This window comes from Ips typographus, linkage group LG5 (genome assembly GCF_016097725.1).
Source record: "Ips typographus isolate SLU linkage group LG5, UJ_Ityp_2.0, whole genome shotgun sequence".
In the NCBI taxonomy this organism is placed as follows: Eukaryota; Metazoa; Arthropoda; class Insecta; order Coleoptera; family Curculionidae; genus Ips; species Ips typographus.
This window is the reverse complement of record NC_138426.1, coordinates 13823187-13845376: the sequence shown is the minus strand read 5'-3', so window position 1 is coordinate 13845376 and position 22190 is coordinate 13823187. Positions and strand designations below refer to the sequence as shown.

Below are 22190 nucleotides of genomic sequence, written 5' to 3'. Positions count from 1 at the left end.
TATGAGCAAAATAAATTACTTACATTACTTTGTAGCTAGATTTAAGAGAGCGGATTGTGAGATCTGTCAGTTGTCAAAGTAACTGGACAGAATGTTGGAATTTCTTTTCTGGCTTTGAAATTGGTTTTACTGATTAATATTATTTAAGTTTTGTCTGTATTAACAGTCTCATCATAAGGTTTATTTATACAGATATTGCAAAGAACAGATTTTTTATAAGGAAGCATTTAGACTGTTTTAAACGATTTTAAAAGCGTTTAGACTGTTTTGGAAAGCTCTCAACTGCGGTAAAAGCATTGTGGTATTTCTATATAAGTGTTTTAAGAGCTTTCGAAATCTTCAATAGGGTTCTACACTGCTTTAGAGGCATTCGAAAACTTTTTAGGAAATTTTTAAAGTTTTTAAACTGCTCTCAAAGCTTACAGAAGCTTCAAAACGCTTTTGAAATTTTTTGAGAGCTTATAGGCTGTCCTAAAATTTTTTGGATGTTTCTAGATTACTTTGGAAGGCTTTTGACTACTTTAGAAGCATTTTGGAATTTCTATAGTGTTTTGGAAGCTTCTGAAATCTGTTTAGATTACTTCAGAAACATTTGGAAGGTTTTCGGAAACTTTAAAGAGCATAATGAAGGTTCTGGACTGCTTCAGAAGCTTTTGGAAACTCTTAAACGGTTCTAGAAATTGTTGAAAGTTTTTAAATTACTCTCAAAGCATACGGAAGCTTCTAGACTATTCCAAAACCTTTTGGAACTTCTAGACACTGTGCTGGAAACCTTTGAAAACTTTTAGACTTCTTCAGGAGGTCTTAGATGGTTTTTGGACAGTTTAAAAGCATACTGAAGGTTCTGGACTGTTTCAGAAGCTTTTGGAAACTCTTAAACGGTTCTAGAAATTGTTGAAAGTTTTTAAATTACTCTCAAAGCATACGTAAGCTTCTAGACTATTCCAAAACCTTTTGGAACTTCTAGACACTGTGTTGGAAGCTTTTGAAAACATTTTAGACTACTTAAGGAGCTCTTAGATGGTTTTTGGACAGTTTAAAAGCATATTGAAGGTTCTGGACTGCTTTAGAAGCATTTGGAAACTCTCAGGCGGTTCTAGAAATTGTTGGAAGTTTTTAAATTAATCTCAAAGCATACGGAAGCTTCTAGATTATTCCAAAACCTTTTGGAACTTCTAAACACTGTGTTGGGAGCTTTTTAAAACTTTTTTGAATTCTTCAGGAGCTCTTAGATGGTTTTTGGACAGTTTAAAAGCATATTGAAGGTTCTGGACTGCTTCAGAAGCATTTGGAAACTCTTAGACGGTTCTAGAAATTGTTGGAAGTTTTTAAATTACTCTCAAAGCATACGGAAGCTTCTAGACTATTCCAAAACCTTTTGGAACTTCTAGACACTGTGTTGGGAGCTTTTAAAAACTTTTTAGACTTCTTAGATGGGTTTTGTACAGTTTAAAAACATATTGAAGGTTCTGGACTGCTTCAGAAGCATTTGGAAACTCTTAGACGGTTCTAGAAATTGTTGGAAGTTTTTAAATTACTCTCAAAGCATACGGAAGCTTCTAGACTATTCCAAAACCTTTTGGAACTTCTAGACACTGTGTTGAGAGCTTTTAAAAACTTTTTAGACTTCTTAGATGGGTTTTGTACAGTTTAAAAACATATTGAAGGTTCTGGACTGCTTCAGAAGCTTTTGGAAACTCTTAGAAGGTTCTAGAAATTGTTGGAAGTTTTTAAACTACTCTAAAAGCATACGGAAGCTTCTAGGCTATTCCAAAACCTTTTGGAACTTCTAGAAACTGTGTTGAGAGCTTTTAAAAACTTTTTTGACTTCTTCAGAAGTTCTTAGATGGTTTTTGGACAGTTTAAAAGCATATTGAAGGTTCTGGACTGTTTCAGAAGCATTTGGAAACTCTTAGACGGTTCTAGAAATTGTTGGAAGTTTTTAAATTACTCTCAAAGCATACGGAAGCTTCTAGACTATTCCAAAACCTTTTGGAACTTCTAAACACTGTGTTGGGAGCTTTTGAAATTTTTTTAGACTTCTTCACGAGCTCTTAAATGGTTTTTGGACAGTTTAAAACCATATTGAAGGTTCTGGACTGCTTTAGAAGCATTTGTAAACTCTTAGACGGTTCTAGAAATTGTTGAAAGTTTTTAAACTACTCTAAAAGCATACGGAAGCTTCTAGACTATTCCAAAACCTTTTGGAACTTCTAGACACTGTGTTGGAAGCTTTTGAAATCTTTTTAGACTTCTTCAGAAGTTCTTAGATGGTTTTTGGACAGTTTAAAAGCATATTGAAGGTTCTGGACTGTTTCAGAAGCATTTGGAAACTCTTAGACGGTTCTAGAAATTGTTGGAGGTTTTTAAATTATTCTAAAAGCATACGGAAGCTTCTAGGCTATTCCAAAACCTTTTGGAACTTCTAGACACTGTGTTGAGAGCTTTTAAAAACTTTTTTGACTTCTTCAGAAGTTCTTAGATGGTTTTTGGACAGTTTAAAAGCATATTGAAGGTTCTGGACTGTTTCAGAAGCATTTGGAAACTCTTAGACGGTTCTAGAAATTGTTGGAAGTTTTTAAATTACTCTCAAAGCATACGGAAGCTTCTAGACTATTCCAAAACCTTTTGGAACTTCTAAACACTGTGTTGGGAGCTTTTGAAATTTTTTTAGACTTCTTCACGAGCTCTTAAATGGTTTTTGGACAGTTTAAAACCATATTGAAGGTTCTGGACTGCTTTAGAAGCATTTGTAAACTCTTAGACGGTTCTAGAAATTGTTGAAAGTTTTTAAACTACTCTAAAAGCATACGGAAGCTTCTAGACTATTCCAAAACCTTTTGGAACTTCTAGACACTGTGTTGGAAGCTTTTGAAATCTTTTTAGACTTCTTCAGGAGCTCTTAGATGGTTTTTGGACAGTTTAAAAGCATATTGAAGGTTCTGGACTGCTTCAGAAGCATTTGGAAATTCTTAGATGGTTCTAGAATTTGTTGGAAGTTTTTAAGCTACTCTAAAAGCATATGGAAGCTTCTAGACTATTCCAAAACCTTTTGGAACTTCTAGACACTGTGTTGGGAGCTTTTGAAAACATTTTAGATTACTTAAGGAGCTCTTAGATGGTTTTTGGACAGTTTAAAAGCATACTGAAGGTTCTGGACTGTTTCAGAAGCTTTTGGAAACTCTTAGATGGTTCTAGAAATTGTTGGAAGTTTTTAAATTACTCTACAAGCATACGGAAGCTTCTAGACTATTCCAAAACCTTTTGGAACTTCTAGACACTGTGTTGGAAGCTTTTGAAATCTTTTTTGACTTCTTCAGGAGCTCTTAGATGGTTTTTGGGCAGTTTAAAAACATATTGAAGGTTCTGGACTGCTTCAGAAGCATTTGGAAATTCTTAAACGGTTCTAGAAATTGTTGGAAGTTTTTCAACTACTCTAAAAGCAGACAGTGGCTTCTAGACTATTTCAAAACCTTTTGGAACTTCTAGACACTGTGTTGGGAGTTTTTGAAACCTTTTTTGACTTCTTCAGGAGCTCTCAGATGGTTTTTGGACAGTTTAAAACCATATTGAAGTTTCTGGACTGCTTCAGAAGCATTTGGAAACTCTCAGACGGTTCTAGAAATTGTTGGAACTTTTTAAATTACTCTACAAGCATACGGAAGCTTCTAGACTATTCCAAAACCTTTTGGAACTTTTAGACACTGTGTTGGGAGCTTTTAAAAACTTTTTTGACTACTTCAGGAGCTCTTAGATGGTTTTTGGACAGTTTAAAAGCATATTGAAGGTTCTGGACTGCTTCAGAAGCTTTTGGAAACTCTTAGTCGGTTCTAGAAATTGTTGGAAGTTTTTAAACTACTGTAAAAGCATACGGAAGCTTTTAGATTGTTTTGAAGTCCTTTGAAAGGTTCTAGATTAGTTAAAGAGCGTTTTGAAGCTTCATACTGTTTCAAAACCTTTTGAAAGCATCCATGCTGCTTCAGGAGCATTTGGTAGCTTTGTGACACTCTTTCGAAAGCTTTTGAAATGTTTTTGGACTACTCAGGAGCATTTGGACAGTTTAAAGATCATATTGAAAGTTCTGAATTTTTTTAGAGGCATTTGGAAACTCATAGACGCTTTTAGACTATTTAGAGTGAAAAGGCACAAATGGAGGAAATTAATCAACAAATTTCTGTATAATTGGTATGTTTTGTCTTTCAGAGAACTCCAATCAAATCAATTTCATACAGAAAAGTAATTTTTGAGCTATCTATACTGAGAAAAACTAGAAACTTTAAGTATTAAGTTACGAACAGAAAGAATACGATAACACTTATTAGCGGTCTAGCAAACAATCCAATCTTCCAATAAGAAAACTATAGTTTCCACTGAAAACACTTTCGACTATCTGCAACAAAGTTTTCTAATGATTATTGTTCGTTGCACGGCAATAAAGAAGGCGGTGACCCATATACACAAGACTCAAGAGAGGTTAAACTAAGTTTAGCCCAAACCGTTATAAATTTCCTTTTTAAGAGCGAAGAAGGTAATTTTGTTTGAAAAAGGGTTTGCCCCGGAATGCTTGGTATGAAGCTGTTTTGAATGTTTTACTGTTCAAAAAGAATAACTCGAATTCACTTAGTTTGTCCTTTATTAACGTAATTAATTACTCCTTTTGCGAAACGAAGTGGATTTTTCATTAATGAAGCCCTTCGGGTTTTTTCAGTTATTTTATAATTTAAATTTGTTACTTGTTTGAAAACGTTATTTAATTAGGTCCCAAGTGACCAATCCAGTTTGTAAAATTATTATCGAGCTTAATGGGGGCTGTCAACTAAACTAACCACTAATCATCGTTAGCAGGCTGCCGGTGATTTACTGGAAAACGATAGTCGATCGTAGTTTGTAGCCTGTTTGATCCTTTGTACCCAATTCGATCTCTGTTGTATTTATGATGTTCCTTGATGACGATTCAAATAGAACTTCAGTTTTGTGAAACCGAAACTGTCCCTTCTTTGATAGAGTATAACGTTGACGCCTTTGTTTGTTGTTAATGTTTGGTCAGAGCACTTCCATGCATCCTGTTGAAAAACACCAGAAACTACAAACAGAAGAAATGAAAACTTAATTTAGGGTTGTTTACGTTTATTAATTAATGTTGTTATTGCTAGTCTGTTTATTTAATAATTAATTTCTTTTATTTAAAGTCTGTTTTTACTTTTAGTTTTTAACCTAACCTAACTTTAAGGTCCATTATTTCTTAGAAAACTCACCGCCTCCATCAATCTAATCAGTCCAAGTGATTTTTCCTAGTACCCCCCCATTCTTTCAATTTTTTTGAAAAGTAAAAAATTTTAAAGTGCTTTTTTTGTGCTTATTTTACTTAATTTAAGGTTTTTTTGTATAAATATGCCCTTTGCTGTGCATTGGAACCCTTATAGAGCAAAATAAAAATTTGCCAAAATTGCACTTTTGACAAAAATTGAATTTTTTGACTTTTTGAAAAATCGTAGCTCTTTTATTTAGATTCGCAGGAAGTTGGTTCCTACGCCATTCGAAAAAGCATAAAAAATACTACAAAATGAGTTAAAAATGGCCTCTCTAGCTCGTCATGTTCCCGAGATATTGAATTTCAAAAAGTACCTAAAATACCTCTCTAGTACCCCCCCATTCTTTCAATTTTTTTGAAAAGTGAAAAATTTTAAAATCCTTTTTTTGTGTTTATTTTAGTTAATTTAAGGTTTTTAGTTATAAATGTGCCCTTTACTGTGCATTGGAACCCTTATAGAGCAAAAAAAAAAATTGAAAATTTTGACAAAAAATGGCAATTTTCGAATTTTTGAAAGGTTCAAAGTGTTTATTTCCCTTAATTTGAGGTCCTTTGGTATAAATATATCCTTTGCTGTGCATTAGAACCCTTATGGAGCAAAATAAAAATTTGCCAAAATTGCACTTTTGACAAAAATTGAATTTTTTGACTTTTTGAAAAATCGTAGCTCTTTTATTTAGATTCGCAGGAAATTCGTTCCTACGCCATTCGAAAAAGCATAAAAAATACTACAAAATGAGTTAAAAATGGCCTTTCTAGCTCCTCATGTTCCCGAGATATTGAATTTCAAAAAGTACCTAAAATACCTCTCTAGTCTCGAATTTTTCATATTATCACATTTTAAGATTTAGGTTGTTGGAAAACACAATTATGAAAACTCGTTAATTAGCAATCTCTTTTTAAAAAAAATGATAATTTTAAATTTAATTACATTTTATCTAGACTATTGAATGCTTGGCAGGAATTGCAGGAAACTGAGTTACCAATTTGCCATTACTATTATTATTCTAGTAATATACTGGCAAATTTGGTAAAGATTCTGATTGTTTTAAGCCAATTTCGTCCTAACACATTCATTAAATTGTTGTGTTGAAAGTTGACATTGAAAGTGTTATGTGGAAGATTGAAACAGTTTTATACACTTTATAAATGTTTAATTAAAAACCCAAAAGTTCTCTGAATACGCCTTTTTCTTATAAGTAAGTCTTCTAAGTATTAAACACTCTTAAATGTTTAAAATGTTGTATACAGTTGTCAACGGAATTGATTAATTACAAACTCACTTTAATAAACATCTATAAATACAGTTCTATTAGAAGCAGAATAACTAGTAAAAATCTACTCTCTTTAAGCCAATGGATATTGTTATTATTAGATCAGTAATCAGCATCAATCGTGACAGCAAATTCTAATTACACTGTTCAAAATTTGTTTCTTCATTTACACCCAAAATTTATTGGAATGTATGTGAATTTACAGCGATTAGGGGAAAGAGTTTTCAAATTTTTGAAGGTTTTTACAAATTCGGCAGTTTTATAGTTAATTGATAATGAAAATCTATTTCGTAACATTCTCTCAATTATAAGGGACAGGAGAACCTTTTCCAGACTTTGAACTTGTCGTGGCAACCCTAACTAAATTATAAAACTCCATAAGATCGGGATAGCTCATTAGGAAACTTTGAGTGGGTCTCGTTACCGTAGGCGGTTAAAATTTCAGGACGGCAGTGTACGGAAAAAGAGACGAAAAAGTCCGCTTCCGCTAAAATCAAAATCAAACGTACCGATTTTCGTAAAAGCGCCGTTTCCGTAACGATTGCGAAATAACGCCGAATAAGCGAAGAGATTTATTATTTGAACGAAGCCCGCACACATTAAATCATAAAGCACTAAGGTGTATAAAATCGATAAAGTTCCCGGTAAGTATTTTTATGGAGACTTTATAAGGATGGAGAATTTATCATATGACGCCCAGGATGAATTATTAATTATTCCGCAGTCGAGTTCGTTTTTAAGGGCGAAAAATGCCGGAAAATGAATTGTACTTCTCAACTGGTTCATATTTGGTGGTTTTGCTAAATTATAATGTCTACTACGCGATTGATTTATATTAAACCATTTCAACGTTTTGGAGTTAATTTATTTCAACCCCCTGGACTTCTTTCAAGATCTTTTAGAGTGTGTACGTGTTTTAAATTCGTGATTCGAATCTTGGCTAGTCTGCACATTTCCAAGATTTTAATAATAAATAAGTGGCATTCAAAATTGGAGCTTCTTTAAATATTTCCTCTATATAAATAATTGCAAAGTAAAATTGAATGCAATTTTGCCTGAAGCCTGAAAATAAGCGCTAAAAACGTAAAACGAACAAGTTACTTTGTAGCTAAAAGTAGTTGAAATGAAGCGAGGTGTTCGCTTAGTGCTTTTAGACCCTCAAAGACAGATTTCAATCCCCCTTCGGTTTAACTTATAAAACGACAAGGCGACGTCGAACTTTAAAGTTTAACCACTTTTTTCCAGAAAGTTTTCTTTAATTTAGTATAGAATTAAATATGAAAGTCAATAATTTTCTTAAAAAGAAAGATCTTTAACGACTCTAGAAGAACTAAAACTTTTAAAGATTAAATTGTATTTAACAGACTAAATAAATATTTAAGTTGTTGTTTACGGTTTGATTACCCATTTTACTTTTTGAGAAAAATAAATTTCTGCTTGTTTATTTTGCGGTTATGGTAATCGCAGCTATTTTTGTTTAGATTGCTCTGCCATTCTGGCCCAATTACTGCTATTTCACGTTCGGGGGTAGGCAGTAAATTTCCCATTTCGAATTTTAGTGCTTTTTGGGGCCCACTACTCTAAGAGGATACAAGAATAATTACGGTGGCTCAAAAAAAAGATTGTACTTTGATTCTAGTAAGTTTTCGGGTAGGTCAGATAACTGAATTTGGTGTGTCATTTTATGGTTATTTCATGTATTCAAAATACTGTCAAACTAGGTTAAAATGGAAGGTTTTTTCGACACAAACAACAAACAAATCACATTACTGGAAATTGACTGGATTTTGTGGAAACTGACTTCTTTTCATTACATACAATTTTAGTTCACTAACTCAAACAAATTCCAGGTAAATAATTTTTTGATCCAGTTAGTCCCTACCAGCGCTATTAAATCTAATAATTAATATAATGGCACACATAAAACCTTCAAACAAATACCATTTTATTAAAATCTGTAAATTACCTCCACTATAGCCAGTCAGTGATAAATAATTACATTTGAATAATAGACTTCATTATCAGTGGAAATACATTTCGTTTGGCGCAAAACTGCACGTTTTCCCTTTAAAATATTTACAAGTTTGTTGGAAAACCATTTTTAATGACAGTTACAGTGTAAATATCTTTTTGTTGGTCGCCGCTGAATTATTCTAAAAACTTTTACATTAATTTGAATTCAAAGAACAGGAACGGAGCTTACATTTTAATCTAACGATTTTACAGAGTTTCGAGGCGTTCTTATTTCCTCTTGCTCTTAAATAAAATGGGATTTCTTGTCTTTGAGCGGAAATGTTAAGCGTTTAACGGTCTAGATGGATTAGGCTAACGTTTTTTAGTGATATCAACCTAAAAAAGGATGGATTAACGCTTTAAACGGGTCATTATAACGATTTCAGTTTAAACATTCACATTTGCTTAAATTGCAGATAGTTTGTGATCAAAAAGAATCTGATTTTTTAACCAATCAGACCTTCTTAAACTTTGTAGTGTTTTTTTTTTAGGTTACTGGATAGGAAATTTAATAAGAATTTCAGAAATGTGCGTAAGTGGGTTTTACCCAAGGACATATTTTGAAAATCACATATTTTGAGACACTCGTTGCTTTGACCCTAAATTACTCCTTCATTTGACAAGTTACGTCAAAATGTCATAGAAAACAAAAGATAGATCAAATTTCAAGGTTTCCAAAAATATCCCCACATGAGTTGATTGATAACACCGTTTGGCCGCTAGAGGGCGTTAAATTTCTTTCACCATAATATCACATATTGTAAATATTTTTTAGTCAGATTTCATGTATCTCTTAATCCGGCCGAGTTCCTGGCAAAGAAATGGTTAAAATGTTAAATTTTAGGTCTAACTCTGTTAGTTTTTGAGATATCAAAAAACCGACTGCACCAGCGTCTTTTCCGGGAAATTTTAACATAAAATGACACCGAGACGTCAACTGTAACTTGACAAATAAAAAAAGTTGTATTTTTTGACGTTTCAGGCCGCCATATTGAATTTTCTGTCAAAATATTGACTTGCACCTCATTCTGAAGGAAATTTCACGTAGTTTCAAGAAATGACAGACAAAGTGACGTTCCAGGCCGCCATTTTGAATTGTCTGTCAAAATATTGACGCACCTTATTTTAAAAGAAATACTGCGTAGTTTTAAGAAATGACAGACAAAATGGCGTTTCAAGCCTCCATTTTGAATTTTTTGTCAAAATATTGACTTGCACCTTATTTTAAAGGAAATATTGCGTAGTTTCAAGAAATGACAGACAAAATGGCGTTCCAGGCCTCCATTTTGAATTTCCTGTCAAAATATTGACTTGCACCTCATTTTAAAGGAAATTTCACATAGTTTTAGGAAATTACAGACAAAATGGTGTTCCAGGCTGCCATTTTGAATTTTTTGTCAAAAAATTGACTTGCACCTCATTTTAAAGAAAATTTCACGTAGTTTCAATAAATGACAGACAAAGTGGCGTTCCAGGCCGCCATTTTGAATTGTCTGTCAAAATATTAACTTGCACCTTATTTTAAAGGAAATATTGCGTATTTTCAAGAAATGACAGACGAAATGGTTTTTATGTTTTTGCCTTATTTTCTACGTCTTTAGATATTTTTCAAATTATCATCAATCATATATATTTTTATAATTATCATCAAATTACAGTTTCTTTTAAATTTATTGTTCACGATGAAAAATGAATTATCTCTTATACAATTCTAATTTGAAACTTCGTTTACGAGATAATTCAGTTATTACGTTCAAAGACCCAAAACTAACCCAACCCAACTTAAAAATTGTCTTGGAAACGAAAAATTGACTTAAAAAGCTTAAAAAAATTCATTGTAACCAGTTTTCATAGTTTACAAATAAACTGAAATTCTTTAGTTGTGAAAATTGATTTAGAAAAGATAAAAATTGATTTTAGAAGATTAAAAATTGTGTTTCTAACCAGTTTTCATACACATCCAGATACTTTAATATTCAAAATTGACTTGTTTACATAAAAAAACACTTTTTCTAGAATTTTTTATTACAAATTCATACATTTAAACCTTAAAAATTGACTAACACTAAAAAGTGGCATCAGAATTGTAAAATTTGCATTTGAACTAAGTTTTCATAATTTGAAAACAAATTTCAATATTTTAGTCTTGAAAATAGTCTTAAATACAGGACATTGACATTAGATTCATGAAAATTGTCTTGAAAACTAACTTTTCGTACCTTTTACTTTGCTTTTCATTTTCTTAGAATTCTGGACTATTTTTAGTGCTTCAAAACTGCTTTCAGCTTGGAAAATCGAAGTTATTGACATAGCAAACTTAAAAAAACAATTTTTACATTCTCCATAGACTTCTAAGCTTTTTTACTATTAAATAGACTTCTAGACACCTCAGTGCTAAAAATTCAAGTATTTCTTAACAATCTAGACTGTTTTTAGTGCTTTAAGATGCTTCAATACTATCTTTTGACTTATCAGGCCTAAAAGCCAGTTTGGACACTGTCCATATTCTTGAAAATGTCATTTCAAGCTTAGCTTCTTTACTATTAAATTTCTACACTCATAGGTGCAATAAATTGTAATATCTCTAAGAAATTCAGACTGTTTTTAGTGCTTTTTAAGACTGAAAAATCGAGTTTAAGACTATTACCAAAAGTCAAGTTTTCTTCAATAATAAAAGTAAAAAATTTTGGTACCAAATGCTACGATATTAGTCTTGAGAAGTAAAATAGTCCGAAAATTTAATTTACTTCTGTTTCAGAAAATTGAGTTGTACACTAATTAAAGTCCTGAAAATAGACTTTTGGACTCTCTATAGTCCTAGTAAAGTTAGTTCTAGCCTTAAAAATCCACTTTTAGATTATTTTTAGTAGCAAAAAATTAGTTTCATGTACAATACAATCTTTGTCTTGATTTCCGGACTGTTTTTAGTTTTTACCAGGAAGGCAGTCTGAGAAAACGAATTATAAGACTATTCCTAGTAGTTAATAGCAAGTTTTTAGACTATTGAGTACAAATTTGGACTCTCACAAGTCTTGAATGTTCAGTTTTACACTATAAAACGATTTTTTTTTCAAAAAAATTACATTGACACTTAAAACTGGACCACCCTGTATAGTACCATTTCTGGCACATCTGTTTTTTTTCAATTTGCTTCTGAAAATATCAGATTTATAAAGTGTACTCACCTGAAATCGTTGATCTGACGTATAAGTCAATACGCCTACAGTGAGAATATGTAAATCCCGTTTACGTATCCAGGAAACCTGAAACGAAACACAAAAATAAAAATATTGAAGGCTGTCATTTCGCGAAAAAGACTCAAGGAAAATATATGAGATTGTTGAAAGAATCTCTGGCTGAGGCTCAAAGTCCTCTTTATTTTGCATCATAGCAAAAGCGTTTGCAGCAAAATTGCCAGTTTGTTTTTCTTTCTAGGAAATGATTTTTTCCAGGGCGTTCAGATTAATATCGGATCGTTTCCGATGTTTTTCTATTCGAGAAAAATTTTAATGAGAATATCCGGATTCGAGGAATATTTCATTAAAATGGTTAAAATTTAATCTGCAAATCTGAACTCGGACGGAATTATTTATCATTTGTGAAATAGTAATGGTATTCGTAAATTTAAACCGGGCTTATTGTGAAACTCCTAGATAAATAATCGTAGAATATTAAATGGATAAATGGCAGATTAAGTTGTTGCTTTGGTTATGAATGGTTGTTTATTAGTTTCAAATTGAATCGTCATGCTAAGACAATCTTGAAAGAGCTAGTTTCAAGGCAAAATCGTTTTCTTGAAGTTGGTTACTAATTAAATTGTAATAACTTTGGATTTGGAAGATCGAATTTTAGCACAAGCAAAGCATTAACTTGATTAGGGTTTGTCATTGAGGGAAGATTTGATCATTCAATTTTGGTTTTGGCTACGTGTAAACACAGCCAGTTGAGCTGTGGTAATACAATTTGGAAACTTTGGGATAATTTCGAAACGGCCTTTAGCGTTTGAAATGTTTACAATTCAACTGTGCTTCTCAGTATACGTTTGAGCCTCTAATTAGGAATGGAACTCAAATATTAACATTTCATGTGGTAACTTAACGCTAGAACTGTAATTGCCCTGTGAGACCAATTTTTCAGAAAAAGCATCAAGCTTGCGTGAAGTGGATTTATGCCGTCGTAAGCGTTTTCTCCGAGTAATGAAAAGTGCCGGACTTGGGGGGGAAAACGTGATCAATTTCAGCTCTTTCGGATTAGGCAATATTCGATTTATAACGATGACTGTCCGGATTCTTTTCAGACGAATTCAATGCTTGAATATCAACTACAGGTGGCGAGGTCTATTATTATTGACGAGTATAATAGTCAACGCTCGTTTGAGAGCAGTTTTGTTCGATGACTAGTCAATTTGTGACAAAGTGCTTTAATAATGCTAGAATTGCAGATCTAATAACTCAATTATTATAAGAATAGAATTTAAATTACTAATTTGTTACATTTATTTTACAAAAAATATTTTATAGGTATACAATGTGTCTAAGAATGTTTTGAACTGCTTCACTGAATCAAACTTTATTTCTGTTTGAGAAGCTCAACGCAGTACAGGGATAGATAATAGATAATGTATGTTCCTTGGCTATTAGAGGATCCTGTGGCCTCGTTTACACTCTCAAGTTCCGTAACTTTTGCCTTAAACTCCAATTAAGTCAATGAAAACGTATGGATGGATCGTGCAGTCGCATTCAGCTCAAAAGGCTCTTTACCGCGATATTTGATAATTATTTTAACGTTGCTGAATACTCTAAGTTTCTAAATATGCACAATTTAACTGAGTATAAGTATTCATAATTGTTTTTAGGAAATCAATGGTAAAAAAATGATGGTAATCATCGAGGTAGAACCATGGTCAAAATTTTAGAAAAAATTTGAAAAAATGAAGGTTTTGAATGAAGGACCATTCACCGCCATATTGGATTTAAATCTGTCAAAGTAGTAAATTTAACCAATTTGGACATGGGAAACCCAAATCCGGTGGCAATTTTTCTTTAACTGGCACGGTTTTGACAGTGACCTTGAAAATGTTATTTTTTGACAGTTCTGTTGAATTTCAGTTGCATAACAACTATTATGTTATGTTATATTATGTTACGATACGTTATGTTACTTCAATTTTGGGGTAAACTATTTTTACAATTTTTCTTTGAGAAAAAGTTTAAAAAGTTAACAATAGATGGCATTTTTACATTTTCTGAAAAATAAATTTAATTTTTGAAAAGTACTGTTAGACTTGAAAGTACCGGCCCTTAGACTGGGCTCTTTTTGACTTTTTTATGCTATTTTCTTTAAAATGAAGTGCAAGTCAATATTTTGACGGAAAATACAAAATGGCGGCGTGGAAAGCCATTTTGTCTGTCATTTCTTGAAACTACGTGAAATTTCCTTTAAAATGAGGAGCAAGTCAATATTTGGACAGAAAATACAAAATGGCGGCCTAGACAGCCATTTTGTCTGTCATTTCTTGAAACACGTGAAATTTCCTTTAAAATGAGGAGCAAGTCAATATTTGGACAGAAAATACAAAATGGCGGCCTAGACAGCCATTTTGTCTGTCATTTCTTGAAACACGTGAAATTTCCTTTAAAATGAGGAGCAAGTCAATATTTGGACAGAAAATACAAAATGGCGGCCTAGACAGCCATTTTGTCTGTCATTTCTTGAAACTACGTGAAATTTCCTTTAAAATGAAGTGCAGGTCAATATTTTGACAAAAAATTTAAAATGGCGGCCTGGAACGCCATTTTGTTTGTCATTTATTGAAACTACGTGAAATTTCCTTTAAAATGAGGTGTAAGTCAATATTTTGACAGGAAATTCAAAATGGCGGCCTGGAAAGCCATTTTGTCTGTCATTTCTTGAAACTACGTGAAATTTCCTTTAAAATAAGGTGCAAGTCAATATTTTTACAGGAAATTCAAAATGGAGGCCTGAAACGCCATTTTGTCTCTCATTTCTTGAAACTACGTGAAATTTCCTTTAAAATGAGGTGCAAGTCAATATTTTGACAGGAAATGTAAAATGGCGGCCTGGAACGCCATTTTGTCTGTCATTTCTTGAAACTACTTGAAATTTCCGTTAAAATAAGGTGCAAGCCAATATTTTAGCAGAAAATTCAAAATGGCGGGATGGGACGCCATTTTGTCTGTAATTTCTTAAAACTACGTGAAATTTCCTTTAAAATGAGGTGCAAGTCAATATTTTGACAGGAAATTCAAAATGGCGGCCTGGGACGCCATTTTATCTGTCATTTCTTGAAACTACGTGAAATTTCCTTTAAAATGAGGTGCAAGTCAATATTTTGACAGGAAATTCAAAATGGAGGCCTGAAACGCCATTTTGTCTCTCATTTCTTGAAACTACGTGATATTTCCTTCAGAATGAGGTGCAAGTCAATATTTTGACAGAAAATTCAAAATGGCGGCCTGGAACGCCATTTTGTCTGTCATTTCTTGAAACTACGTGAAATTTCCTTTAAAATGCGGTGCAAGTCAATATTTTGACAGGAAATTTAAAATGGCGGCCTGGAACGCCATTTTGTCTGTCATTTCTTGAAACTACATGAAATTTCCTTTAGAATGAGGTGCAAGTCAATATTTTGACAGAAAATTCAAAATGGCGGCCTGGGACGCCATTTTGTCTGTCATTTCTTGAAACTACGTGAAATTTCCGTTAAAATGAGGTGCAACTCAATATTTTGACAGAAAATTCAAAATGGCGGCCTGGAACTGTCAAAAAATACAACTTTTTTATTTGTCAAGTTATAGTTGACGTCTCGGTGTCATTTTATGTTAAAATTTCCCGGAAAAGACGCTGGTGCACTCGGTTTTTTGATATCTCGAAAACTAACAGAGTTAGACCTAAAATTCAACATTTTAACCAGGTTAATTTTAACCGAGTTTTGCCAGGAACTCGGGCGGATTAAGATATACATGAAATCTGACTAAAAAATATTTACAATATGTGATTTTATGGTGAAGCAACTTTGACGCCCTCTAGCGAACAAACGGTATGACCAATCAACTCATGTGGGGATATTTTTGGAAACCTTGAAATCTGCTCTATCTTTTGTTTTCTATGACATTTTGACGTAGCTTGTCAAGTAAGGGAGTAATTTAGGGTCAAACAACATGTGTCAAAAAATATGCTATTTTTACAAAAAGTGCAATTTTGGCAATTTTTTATTTTGCTCCAAGAGGGTTCCAATGCACAGCAAAGGGCATATTAATACCAAAGGACCTTAAATTAGATGAAATAAGTAGAAAAAAAGCACTTTAAAAAAATGGGGGGGGGGGTTAGACAAGGACGGTACTTCCGTCAATATTGTATAGTTTTGAAATCGTCTTCAAAAAACACTTCTGCGGTTTAGACGTCCAAAATTACTTTGATTTCCCGTATACAAATAAATATTTCGTTTTTTTCTCTGGTGTTGGAGTTGCCGAATATAAAAAAATACATAAATCTCCGTCAGGATTAAGCCATCTGATACTTTGAACTATAAGCTTTTGATGCATTAGGAATGAGTTTGAACTGCCCCTTTTAAGGGCGGGCAAATATTCGCCGGAAAACAAATCAGGAACAAAAATTCCACCCGATGGCCATATATCAGGATTTTCTGACAGTCACCACTAAATCTCGCAGCCTCGATTTTATAAGATTGTGGCCGTCGTTCCTGGATAAATTCCGGGATTCTATATTTTACTGGGAATTTTTGTCGGTTATAGCACGTCCCACAGTTGTCGTCTTTTCGCGGCAAAAATGTACTTTCTAGAAAGGATTAGTGCATTAAAACCCCACTTTTTTGTTTAAAAAAATCCGAAAAACAAAGCGAATGTTTACAGAAAACACATTTGTAAAGTACAGTGCATCAGAGAAAGCAGAAACTATAAAGTAAATTGGAAGGTCTCCCGGAAAGTTTGCAGCAGCTGAGCCAAGACAACAGCTTCTAGATAAAGCCGTATAAATCATTCGGGTATTAATATGAGGAGTTTTCAGCCAGGGGATTAAAGTTTTGATGTAAAGGCATTATCTATAACCCTGAGAAGCTTTACGTTTGCTTTATGATTCCCAATGCTCGGTTCTAATGTTGAAGCAAGTTAAAAATTGAAGATTTACAAGCTGTCAACCGAAATACATTAACGATCATCAGTTTCTCTTACAGTCTCCAACCACTTTTCAATCTTCTAGAAAAGAAACGCTTATAGTGCCATTAAACCATTTACTGCATCATTAAATCCAAAAAGTCGTTTAATCCGATTTTGATACTAGAAAACATCCTTTTTCGGGTTTAACAGCAGTTTTATAATACTGAAACTTTTTTATTTGGATTCTTTAATTAAATTTTTGCGGTCGGTTTTTCAAGTTTCCAATTAGTCACAATAATAGAAAAACCTTCCGACTACGGGGTAATTCGATGATTACTCCAATACCATTTTCTATTAAATTTGGTATTTTAGTGCAGGCAGTTTCGGGTAACGACTGGCCTTTTTCTTCCTGGGAATTGCTTTTTCTTTGTATGCATAATTCAAGATATCTGGAGATGATGAAAAGGGGGCAAATATACTCGATGACCGGGATAGAAAGATTCTTAAAAAGTTTGAGATGAGGTGTTTTCCTAAGTAAACGGAAAGTTTTGATGTAGATGAAACTTCCTGACATGATGCTTAAACATGATTATGATTTCTTTCAGGTAATAATAGCTCTTATTCAAGTTCAAATAATCTCTCTGAAAAAAGAGCAAAAAGTAATTTGGGCTGGTTATTTGGGTGTTATGAGGATTAAATTCACATTATTTAGCAAATTACGCTTAAAATTTAGCTCGTTCAATTTTAATAGATTTTAAAATTTTAAGTAATTGATTTTAAAAATGGTCTTGCTACTTGAAGTTACCAAAAAAAAGTCAGTTAACAGTAACACTGGCGGTAATGGCGTCTGGAAGACAAGCACACTGTTTCTATACTTTAGTGCATTCTGTCATTTTTTGCCTTGTGTTAGGCCCCTAAGGGCAAAACACCTAAATACAATCTTATTACGTTTAATCACGTGACGTTTATCTACTATACTTTTGCACGTACATAAAATACAAGTAAAATTTTGATAGCCACGTGATCAAAATTTGAATTTTTTTGGGTCACGTGATTAGTTTTTTTTTAACGAAAGTATTCTCAGGTCACGTGAGCTTTACACTATACACTGTAGCGTGTATACAACGTGTGTGTATACATCACTCACGTTAACATTTTTTTTTATTTGAAATTTACGGTCACGTGACTGTTTTCCGTTTTTGACAGAAAATTCAAAATGGCGGCCTATGATGCCATTTTGTCTGTCATTTCTAGAAACTACGTGAAATTTCCTTTAAAATGAGGTGCAAGTCAATATTTTGACAGGAAATTTAAAATGGAGACCTGAAACGCCATTTTGTCTTTTCCTGAAACTACGTGAAATTTCCTTTAAAATGAGGTGCAAGTCAATATTTTCACAGAAAATTCAAAATGGCGGCCTATGATACCATTTTGTCTGCCATTTCTAGAAACTACGTGAAATTTCCTTTTAAATGAGGTGCAAGTCAATATTTTGACAGAAAATTCAAAATGGCGGCCTATGACGCCATTTTGTCTGTCATTTCTAGAAACTACGTGAAATTTCCTTTAAAATAAGGTGCAAGTCAATATTTTAACAGAAAATACAAAATGGTGGCCTGGAAAGCCATTTTGTCTGTCATTTCTTGAAACTTTCTTGATAAGATGGTTCATAAAGTCACGTGATTATTAACTATAATTTTTTCAAAACGTTAATCACGTAACGTTTACCAACAATATTTTGCGCATACACAGAATTAATAAAAAAGTACAATTCTGTAAGTCACGTGATCAGAATTTGTATTTTTTTTCGGATCATGTGATTAGTTTTTTATAACGTAACTATTCTCAGGTCACGTGATCTTTACACGATACACTGTAGCGTATACCTAAGATACATCAGTCACGTAAACATTTTTATTAAAAACTTGAAATTTACGGTCACGTGATTATTCTCCGTTTTTGACAAAATGGTTCATAAAGTCACGTGATTATAAAGGTTTTTTCCAAAACGCTAATCACGTAACATTTACCAACAGTATTTTTGCGCATACACAGAATTAATAAACAAGTCAAATTTTGATAGCCACGTGACCAAGTTTGCATTTTTTCTGGTCACGTGACTAGTTTTTTTTTAACGAAAGCATTCTCAGGTCACGTGAGCATTACACGATACACTGTAGCGTGTAAATATACATCACTCACGTAAACATTTTTATAAAAAATTTGAAATTTACAGTCACGTGACTATTTTCCGTTTTTGACAGAATGGTTCATAAAGTCACGTGATTATTAAGGTTTTTTTTCCAAAACGCTCATCACGTAACGTTTACCAACAATATTTTGTGACATACACAGAATTAATAAAAAAGTTCAATTTTGAAAGTCACGTGAATAGTTTTTTTTTAACAAAACGATTCTCAGGTCACGTGAGCTTTACACGTACGTAAGATACATCAGTCACGTAAACATTTTTATTAAAAACTTGAAATTTACGGTCACGTGACTATTATCCGTTTTTGACAGAATGGTTCATAAAGTCACGTGATTATTAACTATACATTTTTTCAAAACGCTAATCACGTAACGTTTACCAACAATATTTTTGCCCATACATAGAATTAATAAACAAGTAAAATTTTGATAGCCACGTGATCAAAATTTGTATTTTTGGGGCCACGTGACTGGTTTTTCAAATCACGTGACTGGTTTTTCAAATCACGTGATTATTTTCAAAGTGAGATTCCGGGTTTATTTTTTTTACGAAACGATTCTCAGGTCACGTGATTGTTACACGATACACTGTAACATGTAAGATTCATCAGTCACGTGACCATACTTTAATAATAAAAATTGGAAATGTATCACTTGTATTATTCTCCATTTTTGACAGAAACACACGCCACGTGATTATTTTCGTTACAAATTTCAAAATTGAATTTTTATGTGGTTCACGTGGAACTACGGTATTTTTTGTGTGGAAAAAACTTTATTCTCTTTCAAAAAAACTAAAATAAAAAAGTTAGAATCACAAATTAAAATTAATGTGTCAAATATCAAACAATTTTAAATGTCCACTATGAAAACAATCACAATGAAGACCACAAAGTCAAGTGTCAAAACGGTTAAATTGACAAAAATATATAATAAATATAGAAAAAATGTATTTGACAAAAATAACATTCGTAAATTTCTATTCGAGCCGGATCGAATATCTTAAAAATTGAAGAGCAGGAATAGATTGCATTTAAGTGGATTTAAAAACTTCGCGCCACCGCAAAGCTTATCGAGTTCCGGTGAACTGCTGACCCTAACTTCCGGTCAAATTGCCGACTGGAAAAATCCACAGTGCAAAGGAATTTGAACATGAGAATTCCAATTTCCCGCAGGGGAGGACGTAGTTTTAGTACAACATTCGAAATGGCGCAATCATAAAAACCGCATCGCTATAGTTGCGGTGTATTTGCTTTCGTTTTCTCTGGCTAATCCCGAAAAAAAAACAACATTTATATGTACTACTCTAATATTTTTAAATTGGACAAAGTTTACTGCTAGAGTGCTCTTTATATCTGATCGTGCCCTTTTCCAGGTTAAAAACTTTTTACGCTACGGTTTCAATGCAAATTTTGTTATGCTATCTTGAAGTTGTAGCTTGATTTAAGGGCAAAAGTTGCAAACTCCCAGTAATGGCAATAGTTTAACAATCCAAAAATGTTACTTCTAGAGTGTTAAATAGTAGTTTTCCTATTCAGTGTGCAAAGTTATGTTTTCCCACACGCGAAAGCAGTTAGACGAACGACGCGAAGCGGAGTTCGGATAAGCTTCAAGTGCGGGAAAACTACTTTGCACACGTGTTAGGAACAATATTTTTTCTACGAATGAAATATCTATACATTTTGTTTTTAATTTTTATTGTTATTAAAAACAACAACTTATAACTATTTATTGTTATTAACAACATTAATGTTAAATGTACAGTTGGTCGCGTTTTTTAAATTGATCGCAGATTGAGCAACTGAAAGTAAAATACTGGTACTTGGAACTGCTTCACTTTCTTTAGGATTGAAGGTCCGAATTTTGTTACTTAATCCTTTTTTATAACTTGTGGATTCATCAATGTATTCTTCAGCTACCGTAGTCGATTTCCAACCCCCCAAGCGTTTTATGTCAGTGATTCCTTCTCCAGAATCGGCCAGGAACGTTGCCGATGATCGACGATAACTGTGCCCTGTGTAGATTTCTGGATTTGGCAACTTCAAAAAAAATAGCTATTTCAGAAGGCATTTTTCCAAAACTGTTTACTCCAACACTTTGCGAAAAACATTTACCCTTTCTGTAAACTAGGAAAAAACGATTGTTTGACTTTTTTGGACGTAGGCCGGTGTATCTTCTGTACAGTTGCAGGTAGGTTCCGTTATGAACTTCTTCTGATATTATAAAGTTTCTTGCTGTATGATTTTTGGAATCCCTAATTCAATTATGAGGTTTCCTTTGTCTTCAAGATCTGTAGTGGTTAAATTGGCTAGCTCTTCCCTTCGACATGCACCAGCAAGTCCGAATATAGTGGCAACTTTAATTAACAGGTAAATTTCATCTGGTGCGGAGTTCATAAAACTGAATATTTCTTCTTTTGTAAAAATTTTCGCCTTTTTAGGTTTAAAACCAACATTCTGCTTTTTCAGAAATTCAGTGAGCTTATAAAATTCACAGATATCGATGTCTCTTTTTATTTTTATTACATTTTTGAGCATTGAATACTTTGACCACATTGTGTTAGGTTTGAATTCTTTGCTTAAAGTAACAAAATACGCTAAAAGTACCTCTTCCTTTAAGGTTTTTATCCCCTTTTGTTCGCACCATTGGGTAAACAACTCGTACTGTTTCTCGTATTTTTCTCGCGATTTGAGAGACAGCAATTGCAATTGTTGGCGGCTTTTAGAACATCTTCCGGAAGTTCATCTTCAGTGATATCCATTATTAAAATAGTTTTTTAACTTAAATAAGTAAGAATAAACACTGTTGTAGACTTTAAATTGCATATAAATGCGTTGTTTGACAATGAGCTTTGGTTTCTAAGGAAACAAGCTTCATTTTCAAAGACAGAGACAAGGTGGTTTATTTACCTAAACTGTACGGAAGAATAATGTGAAAAAAGTCGTGTTTTTTATATGAAACCCCTGAATATTATTACATTTTTGAATTCTACGCAAAATTCTAAGCAGATTTTATGTATAATAGTCTATATAAAACCACTGTTGCAAGGTATAATCAGCATTTTAAAAAGTGTGCGGGAAAGTGCCACTTTGCACACACTTTTACGTATGCAAAGTAGCTTATTTGCAAACATTCGTAGAAAAAAGTATATTAAAATGCCAGTGTCTTTTTTTAGCTGCTCCTAAATTTCCCCTAGAGGATCAATTGCTCTTTTTTTGTTTCCCTTATTCCAGAGCCTGTAAAAAC

The 22190-nt window shown here is 33.0% G+C and overlaps 2 protein-coding genes across 2 annotated transcripts in view; both read right to left on the bottom strand.

The window, feature by feature from the left end:
* LOC145729254 (sodium channel protein Nach-like) overlaps positions 1–18626 on the bottom strand; it is a 59448-nt gene extending 40822 nt beyond the window's left edge. Inside the window, exon 1 of the mRNA XM_081979936.1 lies at positions 18620–18626. The gene's annotated coding sequence lies outside the window, so the exon portion shown is untranslated. The remainder of the gene's footprint in view (positions 1–18619) is intronic.
* Positions 1–22190, bottom strand: part of LOC145729707 (limbic system-associated membrane protein-like) — a 90201-nt gene that overhangs the window by 20121 nt on the left and 47890 nt on the right. The window contains exon 3 of the mRNA XM_081980569.1: positions 11784–11861. Within this exon, the coding sequence (XP_081836695.1) occupies positions 11784–11861 (78 nt within the window). The remainder of the gene's footprint in view (positions 1–11783; positions 11862–22190) is intronic.